The sequence below is a fragment of the Natrix helvetica genome, assembly GCF_964273705.1.
Source record: "Natrix helvetica genome assembly, chromosome: 1".
In the NCBI taxonomy this organism is placed as follows: domain Eukaryota; kingdom Metazoa; phylum Chordata; class Lepidosauria; order Squamata; family Natricidae; genus Natrix; species Natrix helvetica.
The window spans coordinates 269,516,928-269,529,332 of record NC_138548.1 but is presented as its reverse complement, the minus strand read 5'-3'; the positions used below and the strand labels follow the sequence as shown (position 1 = coordinate 269,529,332).

The following is a 12,405-nucleotide window of genomic DNA, read 5'->3' as shown; positions in this document are numbered from 1 at the left end:
GGAACACCATGCTGCTTGAGACGAGATCCACCATCCCTCTTGGCCTTCTGTAAGAGTCTCAATACTTAGCTCTGTGGATCAGCCCCAGTGAAGGCATTCCATGTTGGAGGAATGTTGGTTAGTGGACTAAAGAGAAGATTCCACCTCCACCCCATAGTATTTTGGTTTTTTGACTTATTTAATCTCTGCTCATTTTAATATTTAATCTTTAGTACTTTTGTTTTCATGATGCTTGTAAGCCATCCAGAATCACTTGACGGTGATATGGGTGGCATATAAATTAAATAAATAAATGAACAAACAAATAAATAAAATATTTGATTATATTTATCCATACAAAGTTTACATTTTATGCAATATGCTTATACATGTAATCAAATTTTCAATCCATTGAATAAACGGAGCCATACGTTTATCTTTCCAATGTTGCAATATCAGTCTTTTAGCCACAGTAAGGGCACAAAGAATCCTCTATGTTGTCCAGTTGTCCAAGTCCATGGACAAGGAATAAGTCAAACTTGATATGTATTGCAATAATGCTAACCCAAACACAGCCCATTGCTATTTTTTCAGTAGTCATTCAAGCATCTAGTTTTCCCAAAAGCTCTTTAGAAGACATACTGGCTGTTCTTGTCTCTAGGAGTTGACTCTTCCAGAGAAGGTGGGTTGACATATTGAAGATTCATTTTCAGAGTCCCTGATGTCAGTGGGATGAGAGCAAGCCTTTTCTACTGTAATGGGTGTGTGCGTTCCACCAGAAAAGGCAATTTCACCCGCATCCATGTCTTGAACCACAAAGGACCCATATGTCTAACAACTTCAGTTCCTTCCAGAAACCTGCCATGATCTAGTATAGCTCCCAAAATAATGGTGTAACATGGGTGAACCACAACACACACATTGATACTCAACCCACTGCATTCTGAACCAACTGTAGCTTCTTAAGAACAGTCTGGTATACGGCAAATTGCAGTTATCCAAACATGAAAAAAGCATAGGTAATTATTGTCAAAGCCTCCCAAGTTAGGAATAACAGTAAGTGATGCCCAAGATGGTGCTGTACAACCATATCCTAGTCATGGCCTCTGCTTGCTCTTCATACAGAATTAAATGTCCTAAAGAACCCAGATTATAGATGACCTCTGCATAGAGGAACACAAAGTTGTCCAATGCCAAGGATGGAATTCTACTTATTTCCCTCAATTTCTAAACCTACAGTCATGCTCTCTTGCTGGGATTTAGTCTAAATCAATTTTTCTCCATTCAGTCCCTAATAGCCTTCAGGCACTGGGAAGGATCTTAACATCTCCTGTTCAGCCCAGGGTAGCAGTGTAAAACTGACTATCATCCATAGAGTGGATGATCTGTTCCAGTGGCCTAATAAGAGAATCAAATTATAAGACACCCCATAAAGCAGGGGTCAACTTCATCAAGGGCTACCTCAACTACTAAGTTACTGTCCGCCATTCTCCACTCTCCTGTTCCCACCCTCCAGCTCTTGGATAAAGAACAGGGGGATTGAGATGGTGGATATTACATACACAAGTGCTGACTTCTTGACTAGAGGTTGCATCAGAACCTCTTTCACAGCTATAGGCCATACCTATCTAGACATTTAGCTATCTATTCTATCCTTCTGCCTTCCTCTCTGGAGATTTTCAGCCACCTGGAGTAGCAGGGATCTAATCCACAAGTGGCAGAGCTGATGTCACAGAAGACTCTGTTTCCTTCAATAGGATCCATGGGGAAATATTGCTCTTTTGCCACTCATCCAATCATGGTGTAGGCTCGATGGTGTAGGCTTGAACCTGAGCACTTAATCTGTGTGCAGTTGTAGTGACTTCTTTGCCAGAACTACTTAAACTGCCTCTTCTGCCACTTCAGAATGCTTCTTATTTGCACAGCAATGCAGATAGACCTCACTTACTGATTGCCTCGTTCAGCAATCTTTTGAAATTATGATGGCCCTGAAAAAGCAATGACTTTTCCAGACATTTATGACTGTCACAAGATGCTGTGGTCAGACAACTGCCATTTGTGTGCTTTGCATCTGGCTTCCACTAAACAATAAACAATGGGAAAGCCAGCAGTAAAATCATAAGTTGTAGTCACGTGATTTCTCACTTAACAAGCTGTGGTGACTCGCTTAATGAGTCAAATGGAAATGAAGTCGTAAGTCTGCCACAATTACATGATATGTTGCTAATTACCATATCACTTAGTAACAAAATTGTAGTCATTAAGCAAGGATGTGCTCTGGACTATGCCTGTAACTTAAGTGAACCAGTTTGGTGCAATCAGACTTTCAGAAATGGTCTAAAGATTTTCTTTTCTTTTCTTTTCTTTTAAAAAAGGGATGCCACCTAACATTTCGCCTTTTGCTGTCTATTTCTGTATTTGAGCTAGTCCTACTTTTCCAAAGCAAATTTATGTTAAAGACATATTTTAATGTGGAGCATCTTAAATGAACTTGTAGGCAAGTTTCTGCACTAGATTCAAAAATATGATTAAGAGGGAGCCATGCAAATATTTAATTTCTACCTGTTTGTCATACCCTGCTAGGAAGATGTATGTCTGATACAAAAAAAATGTGGCCCTCCATTGTTCTCTTACTTTCACAGATCAGCCCTTGTCATATTTTTCCACATATAATTGCTCTAAGACAGTGTTTCTCAACCTTGGCAACTTGAAGATGTCTGGACTTCAACTCCCAGAATTCTGGGAGTTGAAGTCCAGACATCTTCAAGTTGCCAAGGTTGAGAAACAATGCTCTAAGACGATGATGGCGAACCTATGGAACACGTGCTGGAAGGGGCATGCAGAGCCATATCTCTGGGCACACGAGCCATCGGCTATTGCTCTTCCAGGTTCTGGTGTGCTGGCCAGCTGGTCTTCACACACACGGGAGCGCCAGAAAGCAGAAGAGCAGCTGCCCAGGTGCATGTGTGCACCAGGGAGATGATCTTCCCGATTCCCGCACATGCGCACTGGCTAGCTGGTCTTTGCACATGCATGCAAGCTAGAAATAGAAAGACCAGGTGGCCAGTGCACATGCGTGTGCCAGAAACCGGAAGATCATCTTCCCGGTGCACACATGTGTACCAGGAGGCTCCTCTTCCGGTTTCAGGCATGCACATGCTCCCATTTCAGCACTCGATGCCGAAAAGGTTCACCAACACTGCTCTAAACAAATCCCTCTAAGCTTCATTTCTTACTTCATGTTCCTAAGCACTGAGTATAATATCTTAAGTAGCCTTGCATTACTTTCAAAACTAGGTTTGTTCAAAAGCAAAGATTTGGTTCTCAGTGACTTAAACCATTGTAAAATGGAGAGTCCAGGAGAAGAGGGCTCAATAGCATCTGATTAATCTAGGTTTAATCCAGGCAGGCACATGCATCCCTTTGAGGTGTCAAGAATATAATTGAAGGGAGATGCCTTTTCTCACAACAGTGGGGAAAGTTATGGGATTGATCTTCTCTTTCTTTGGTGTTTTGGAATCTCTTTCTCCCAGATTTCTCAATACCTTGGCAATTCTGAGAAGATTGTAGTTTGGGGGAAGATGAAATGACTTGTGGTACAGAAACATTAGATCAATTCTCTAATAACCAATTCTCTCTCTCTTTTCCTGCTCTTCATCCCCTGGCGGCTTGTCTCTGACCTTCTATCACTTTTAGTCTCTTGGAACCTTGTCTCCATATTCTCAGGTAATAACACAACACTTAAGACTAATTGGGGGTTACATATCTGGGGTTTGTAAGCTGAAAGAGAACTTGGGGAGAGCTGGGTTTGAAAAAAAACCATGGAAGGTCAAGGAAGCTGATCCAGCTTTACTGTTAAATCTTGAGATTATAAAAAAAAGTCTCCTCTCCCCCTTCCTCACACATGCTATGAAATGAAAAGCAAATTGTCTTTGTGATGTCATATATTTGTATACATTAGGTGACTCAGCTGCTAAGACGCTGAGCTTGTCGATCAGAAAGATTGGCAGTTCGGGGGTTCAAATCCCTAGTGCCGCATAATAGAATGAGCTGCCATTACTTGTCCCAGCTTCTGCCAACCTAGCAATTCAAAAGCATGTAAAAATGCAAGTGGAAAAATAGGGACCATCTTTGGTGGGAAGGTAACAGCGTTCTGTGTGCCTTCGGCATTTAGTCATGCCGACCACATGACCACAGAGATGTCTTCGGACTGGCTCTTTGGCTTTGAAACAGAGATGAGCACCAACAACTAGGGTCAGGAACAACTAGCACATATGTGCAAGGGGAACCTTTACTTTTACCTATATTTGGGAAAAGATGCCCTCATTTGGGAAAGGAATATAATAGTTAGAGGCCAGGATGCATGCTAATGTACATACACCTTGACCCTCCTGGGACTGGATCTTTGATGAACAAAGATTTGCATTTTTTGCAGGATATTTATGAGAGCATGGACATCAGGCAGAGGCGAGCATCCAGCCCAGGCTACATAGACTCACCCACCTACAGTCGCCAAGGCATATCTCCCACCATCCCACGCTCTCCACATCATTATTACCGCTCAGGTAGGGCACGGCTGTCTCCATCAGGATTCAAATAAAGACATTTGTCCAATGGAACTCAGCTTTAGCACATCCATAGAAGGACTGACCAACTTCTCTCCAAGGGACACTCAGGCTGCCAAAATATTTTCTATATCCAGAACAGGCTGAACATGAAATCAGAGAGACAAGGAGGGTTCCACACAGGTACAGTGTCGTCCATTGTATAGGATCCGTCCTTAACAAAATGGTAGGCAAGTGCCTAGCTCTGTTTTTTATTTTAACTGTCTTTGGGATACCAATGAGTTGCGATGAACTTCACTCCGTTGTCATGCTCCGTTTTCTTCTTTCCTAAGCAACTTCAGAGTGGCAATTCTGTGGCAGAGTGGAAATGGAAAGAAGCAGATGATACGGGAAGCAACTACGGATGTGCGAAATATTTGTCCCGAATTCAGGATGGGTTCTTCCAACCGATCCAACGGTGTTCTGAGCTAGGAACGGCCCTTTATCCAGCTCAGAAATGTGTTTCAAATTCGAAACCCAAATGTTGTTTTGAGTTTGAAATACTTTAGGAATGATCGGAACAACCCAGGCTTCTTGTTCTGCATAGGAATGTGCACCGTGATGATCACCACCTTCCTCCACCTACGTATTCCCACCATAAATTCACAGATGGCTTACTAATTTTCTAGAATACTGTTTTTAACACCAATTTTCCTCTGCCTCTCTCTTTTCTTCACTGCTGCTCCCTCCAATCTGCTCTTTCAAGGGACAGAGAGTGGACGCAGCTCCCCCTACTATAGCCAGTTAGATGTGAGGTCTTCTACACCAACCTCATACCAAGCTCCTAAGCATTTCCACATTCCAGGTAGGCTCTGGAGGCCTCTGGCCAGCCAGGGAAGGAGTGCTGTATGGGAACTTTTCTGTTTGTTTTTTTTTAGTCTGCATGCTTGTGCCAAGTATGTTATTTGCATGAGTAGTGCTGTTGCCAGCCGAAGGTAAGCTGGCCGCAGCAAGCTACAACCGCATGGTAGAGGCCATCCATAAACAAGACCTGCAGCCTTCTCTCCTTCTTCTCTAAAATCTCCTTCTCCTCTGCCCCGCAGCTTCTTTCCCTGCACAAAGGAAAGGCTGTCTTCTTCCTCGCCTTCTCTTCTCCCACCTCAAGGAGCAGAGAGCAATATCTTGTCTGTCAGCTAAGAGCTTTTCTACACCACACATCTTTGAGACATAATTTATCTTATACTCCTCCTGCTCCCCTCAGGGCCCGCTGCACCCTCCCCCCAGATCTCTCTGGACTTGCCAGGTGACTGCTCCCCTCCAGCAGAGACCCAGGTAAGGGCCGCTGCCCCACCCCTCCTGCAGAGGGGGAGGGAAGTCAACCTCTGTCCCTTATCAGGGTGCAGGAGACACCTGAATGCCCTCCCCACTTGCCTGCCTGCACAATCTGCAACCAGCTTTGTTCACAAGGTAAATTGTGCCTCATTTGTTTGGTCAAAACAAGTAAAGACCATTCCTGTGCCAAAGGTGGCAGGTGTGGAGCTCTCCTTCATTCACTCTATAACAGGAGTCCTTGGACTCTTCAGTTCATCAATCCCTCCATGACGTTATAGATTGTTCATCAACCCTCAAACACTTATTATATGAATATAATTTAATAAATACTAAGTTAACTAATAGTACTATAATAATAACAATAGAAGTAAAATAATAGTAGTGGTAGTTAGACCCACATTAACCACTTTGGAGAACCCTGATCTAGAATTAATACAAATTAGGATTGAGATTAATTCCTTTGATACACATCTTCCTACTGGAATGAAAGCACAGTCAACTTTCTAGGTTTCGCTCTTTGTACTGATAACTTTGGGCCAACGACAAAGCCATTCTGGCAGTTTAAAGACACAGAAGAAGAAGAAGCTCTTTGTTTTCCATGGATTCCATTGGCATCCATTAAGGTCACATATGAAGAGTCAGTCAGCTGATAAAGTTCATCTTTGGGATTTGGTTATTTTTCATTCATCTCCTAATCAAATTCCAGATGGTCCTTGTAGAAATACTTGAAATTTACAGTTTGGGATTAAGTATTTCCACATATTTGTTGCAATCTCTTGACCTTAATGTATTCTGCAGGGAATCTCCAGAGATACATGGAGCAGGAAGGTGAAACTGACTTCATTTAGGCAAGATCAGTGGATGTACTTGGCCTGAGTTGCCTTAATTGGTCTCCTACAATTTTCCTTGCCCTAGCATTTCCCTACCGAAATGGACATTGTGATGGCTACTGCTCCTGTAACTTTTGCTTTTGTCTTTTATGGATGGCCCTTTTGCCTATACATTGGATCAGCCCACCAGTAAGCGTCTGCTGGTAGAGTAGCTCCTATTCCCAGCTTGCTTTGCTTCTCTCTTATTTGAAGAGACTATGGCTGACTCCTGGATGACGATGGGTTTTTGTCCCTGTATCTCTAGGTAACCAACTCATCAATCATCCTGTGCCATTGCCAGACAAGGAGACAATAGCCATTAGTACTCACCAAAGGAGGCCTTTCTATCTCCCAAGCTGAAGCCAGCTATCAACTGTGCTAGAAGGAAAGCTGTCTGCCTGACCCTGCATGCTGTCAGTAGTGAGCATGCTCACAGCATGACCTCTTGTGCACGTACACACTCACTGTCTTAAAGCTGTTGAAATAGCACACAAAGAGGATTAATTCCTTCTCCCCACCCCCACCCCTTAAACCATCTCCCAACGTAAGTTCGCTCGGCAGGTATTTAAGATAAGGCTATTTTATCTTAAGATGGGAAAGTACCAAGCGAAGTAAGCAGGCAATGTAATCTTGGATAGGCAATTTCAGTTGCAAATCTGGTGGTTCCTGTGATTAGTATAGGGATCATGCTAACTTTTTCTATATCATATATGTTTTTTTTACTTGTGCTGCCAAAATGATACGGAGAAGATTCCCACCACCCCTCTTCAAGAATGACAGGCAGGTTCCTGTACCTCTAAGCTACACACTCTGGCTCCTCCCTTTTGCTATCTCCTTCTTTCCTTCATTATTTTTCTTTCTTTACCTCTAGCTGCTGCAGAGAGTAACATCTATCGGAAACCACCCATCTATAAAAGACACGGTACAGTTTGGGCATGGTTTTAACATATATTTGGGCATGCAAGTTAAAATAAACCAAAATTCTGTTTAGGTCTGGTGGTGTGCATTGGAAGTGGGTTGATAAACTATACAAAAGTTGGTGGCAGTGCCAGACCTTGACATAATAGACTTTGAAAAGAAGGAAAGTATAAATGGCCTTTCAGAAACCTGAGAGGAGGGTTGAACAGAAAAGTTTGGCTTGCTAGATCTCTTATCTTATCTTAGGGTGCCTCCATGTGTTCAGGAAAAGTAAACCCTCAATAATGTAACTCATGCAGGAAAATAGCACGTTGCTTTTAAAGTGTATAATTCTTATTAACTTTTAAAACATAAGGATATGAGTTGGAGCAGGACCATATACCTTTAGATATTGTGGTTGTGCTACTGCTGCTCCTTAGCTTGAAACTCTGCAGTGTATGAAAATAGATGCTTTCCATGGAGAACAGGAACCAAAGGGAATGAAGTATTTTACAAAAGGAGCTGAAAATAGAAGAGCAGGGAAGGCAGATTGAGAACTTTGGCAGAAGGGAAGAACATTTGAACAGCAAAGTGAAAAAATGTGCATAGTTATTTTAGAAAACAACAAATGAGTATTTGTGGAAGAGGGATGACAACCCTACAGGATTTTAAATCTACGCATTAGACCCAATAAGACCCAATTGTGTACAAGAAACCGAAGTATGTTACATAAAGGAGGGACACAAGAAGTCAGAGTAATGAGAGGTGTGTGTGATTTGGGCAGCAGAATGTCAGATAAGTAATGAGGGATCAAGCTGAGATCATGGAAATCAGAGTGAAGTCTGCAGTAGTCAAGAAAAGAGAGGTCCAACACATAGAATTTCAGCCAAGAAGATGAACTAAAAGAGCCTCATTGTTTTAACATTGTGTGTCAATTAGTTGTATGATGAGCTAAACATAGGAGTACAGAAGAGAAATGAATTTCATTTTTTTTTAAAAAAAAAAAGACTAGATTGGCTTAAGGAGATAGTTGGATATGATGGCTTCTATATTTTTTTTAAAAAAAAGGTGATGAGAGAAGGAACGGTAAGTCCAAATTTGTACTTGAGAAATATATTGAAGCAAAAATGTCCAATGAATAAATGGACCTCACTGTACTTTTCTGTGGCATTATCTTAAGGTATTAATTTGTTTAAAACTATAAGCCATATGACTCTATCACAGATCTTTAAAAATTGCTACAACATCATCAGATAGATATGTGGAAAAGTATCCTAATCCTATAAAACTCAGCTGCTGGAGCAGTTGAGAATAGGCCCAGAACTTTCATAGCGGCCTCCACTCATTTTTCTCTGATTTGCATCTACCTACCCTCCAACTAAGTACAAAATGCATGTCTGTTTACAAGTGCTTAGAAAAATGCAGCATAATTCTAAGAATCATTAATTTTAGAAGGCTGTATAATACGTTTGAAGAGTAAAGCTTAACCAAAATGTTTAGCAAAAGATATAAAGAATTGCATGGATCATGATTACTTGGCTGCTGTTGAAGACCAGTGAGCACCACCAGAGTATATAATCCAATTCTCCGTCTTTTACTATTTGTAAAACAGGTCAGAAACATAGTTTGACTTCAAGTTAGGATGCAGGCACAGATCTTGCAAAAAGGAGCAAGGCTGGATTTGCTTCAAAGCCGGTTATCCCATACTCTTGTTATATGGCAGGAAAAGCTACAGGAACCAATTCTCTTTGTCACCTTTGGAGACAGAGCTCTGAGGTTACGGAAGGTGGAGCTCTGAAGAGGAAAAACTGTTCCTCTGAGCTTCTCAACAGTCTGCTTTTGTTTTAGAAGACTTGTGACATTTCCTTTAATGTGGTAACCAGGTATCTCCTCCTCTCTTTCTTTCCCCCTTTCCTAATGTGCTATCTTCATAACTCCCTGCCTGCTGGCTGACTGCACCCCACTGCATTGTAAGTAGCTACCTTTGGCTCTATCCTTTGAAGCAGCAAGTTTCTGAGAACCTTCTGACTTCCTGCAGCAAGACTTGGAGTTTGTGTACTTCACATCTCTTAGTTGTTCATTAAATGAAGTCTTGGCAGTTTACAGATAGAGCTGCTTCTTTTTTTTTCCTTTTTGGATGCAGATTTTTTTTTACCCAAAATCACACAATGAAGATGACTTGCTTTGTAAATTACATGTATGCAATCTTGAGTTTTGCCCACAATACATGCTAGGAGGCATATATTTAAGACAAAGCCATTATAGTTGGTTATCTATTAATTCAATTAACATATTCATTTTAGAGCATCACAGTCGGAACAAATTGCATTGATCTGAAATGAAAACAACATGGATTAATTAAAACATTAAAAAAAGAATAGAATTTTGTACATGCACATGAAGTCTATAGCCATAGCTACATCTAGATTGGGAGATTAGAGACTTGCAGCTGCTTATACAAAAGAATCCAGTTTAGAAGGCTGATGCATGTTCCTCATAATGCATAGCATGGCCCCCAAATCGTGTCTAGCTTTCCCCTAATTACCCCAATCATGTCTCTCAAATTATTAGTACCCCTTCCAATCATACAGCCCAGATAAGGCATAAATGGGTAACTGTTTTTAATTGTGAGTGGGTGGGTGTGTTTGTGGATGCATATGAAGACAAAGAGGTGGGAAGGGGGAGAAAATCTTCATTCAGTTTTTCTTACTTGCTGTTGATCTTTGAGATAGAAACTTGGAATGGATGCTTTCATCCCATGTTGAGTAGCAACCAACATCTTTTTTTCTACCCTTATTCTGTAGGGTCATCTTGGACTAGATCAGGGGTGTCAAACTTGTGTCATCATAGTGGCGTCATGTGACATATCGGGATTTTATCCCCCCTTCACTAACTGGGTGTGGGTGTGGCCAGCGCTTAACACATCCGCCCTGCAGGCCACAAGTTTGATAACCCTGGACTAGATATTATTCAAGCAATCAGAAATTTTTAAAATAATTAGTTTTCAGGAGTGATAAATTAGGATTAGGATCCTAGTTAAGAGTAGGAGGCTTTAATAATTTATCCAACCATACTTCCTAGACAGGTTTCCTTTTTGCTCCACTGCAAACTTTCTCCCTGTGAAAATTGCAAATCTAAGGAACCAAGTGTCAAGCCGCCATCTGAATTCCAATATAGATAATTCTTAGTTTTTGTTGTTTAGTTTTCAAAAACAACACAACTGATATTTATTTAAGTAGTATCTGATCACTTTGACTGTAAGATTAACATTTCCTCCCTCCTTCCTCAACTAGTTCCCAATCAATGTGGCTTCAAAGACATGGGATGTTGCTGTAGGCAGTGAGCACTGAATGTGTGGCTCCACATATCTTCATGGGTGGGGGCCACGGTGGTTCAGGTGGTAAGATGCTGAGCCTGCGCTCTGCTGAGGCTGGCAGCTTGGCGGCTTGATTTCCGTGAGCGAATAAACCACATAGGGACAGAAACGGAGCCTCTGCCAATTGCCTAATGGTATTCAGGCATCCTGCGGGTGAGATAACACCACCCGAAAAAATCCTTTCACAGAGGCAGCCAGCTGCTTTGGTGATCCCTGGTTAACATGTGCCATACATGAAAAAATACCTTCATGGTATGATTTTCTCTATCTCTACATACATACATACATACATACATACATACATACATACATACATACGCTTTCACATGAACCAATATACTTTTCCTGCTTCCGACATTTGCACCGAATGCAAAAATTTCTGCAATAGCTGACATTACTTCAATGATACCAGCAAGGAGGTAAAAGCCCACCTAGGCTGTGTGCTTTGGATTGTAAATGCTCAAGTGGGATTCTACTCTATAAATCCTGGCGTGGAATATAGATTGATAAACAGCATACTAGCTCTAACAGATAATGCTTATTGCTACCAGAGTTCTGCTAGCAGTTAAGAGTGTCCCTTTGTCGCTTTCCTCTTCCTCCTCTCCCTCCTCCTCCTCCTCCACCCCCACCCCCCACCCCCAACTCTTCCTCCCTTTCTGCTACCTACTGAATCTAAACCCAACTTTTTCAGTACATTAAAGCATGGAAACCTGACATAATGCCCCATACCAAGTCAATCTATTTGTCCACCTAATGAAGGGATTCTACAAGGAAAACCTGGCAGCTGGGCTCCAAAGTTTCAACCAGGAGTCTTTCCTGGTCTTCTCTGTTGATAACTGAGATTGAATTCTCTATAAGAAATAAACTATAACTCTCCAGAGTGCAGAGAATTAAAAATGGCAGCAGCTGACATGGAGTGTAGCCTGTTCTATTTTTAAATCATGTGCAATTCCAGAACTGGAGCCATTCCCTGGCTACAACTACAGTTTGGCAGATGTAGATTTGGCTGAGCAAGTTTTACTGGCAAATGGCAAACCGAGTAATTTCATTTTTCTATGGGCATAGCCACATTTTCTGCATGGTGCAGAAAATGGGCCACTGACTGCTTTCAGACTGTAGCAACAGATGACATCATCCTTTCCCCACTCCCAACCCTTCCCAAATGCACCCTTGCCTGGAATGTTCCAGCTTCCATTCAAAACAGCTGTTCTCAGAGCTTTGTTCCAGTTTATCAGAAGCTCCAATTCTGATTGGCTGCAATGTCTGTTATCCTCCCTCCCCTCCTCTAGCTGGTCACTCAGCTGACAAACATAACAGGCAATTATGTTCTCTACTGATCTACAATTGCTGTTTGCAGTTTTTTTTAAAATGTCTTGTTTGAGTGAGTTAATGATAGCCCATTAACTCA

At 41.6% G+C, this 12,405-nt stretch overlaps 1 protein-coding gene across 3 annotated transcripts in view; it reads left to right on the top strand.

Annotated features, from left to right (window-relative positions):
- ABLIM3 (actin binding LIM protein family member 3) overlaps positions 1-12,405 on the top strand; it is a 183,373-nt gene that overhangs the window by 150,607 nt on the left and 20,361 nt on the right. For 2 of the 3 annotated variants that reach the window (XM_081937104.1, XM_081937105.1), the window contains 3 exons: positions 3,676-3,705; positions 4,415-4,544; positions 7,596-7,646. In XM_081937104.1, the coding sequence (XP_081793230.1) occupies positions 3,676-3,705; positions 4,415-4,544; positions 7,596-7,646 (211 nt within the window). Of the gene's footprint in view, positions 1-3,675; positions 3,706-4,414; positions 4,545-5,289; positions 5,389-7,595; positions 7,647-12,405 lie in introns of all 3 variants that reach the window. The other variant, XM_081937106.1, reaches the window with a different exon arrangement.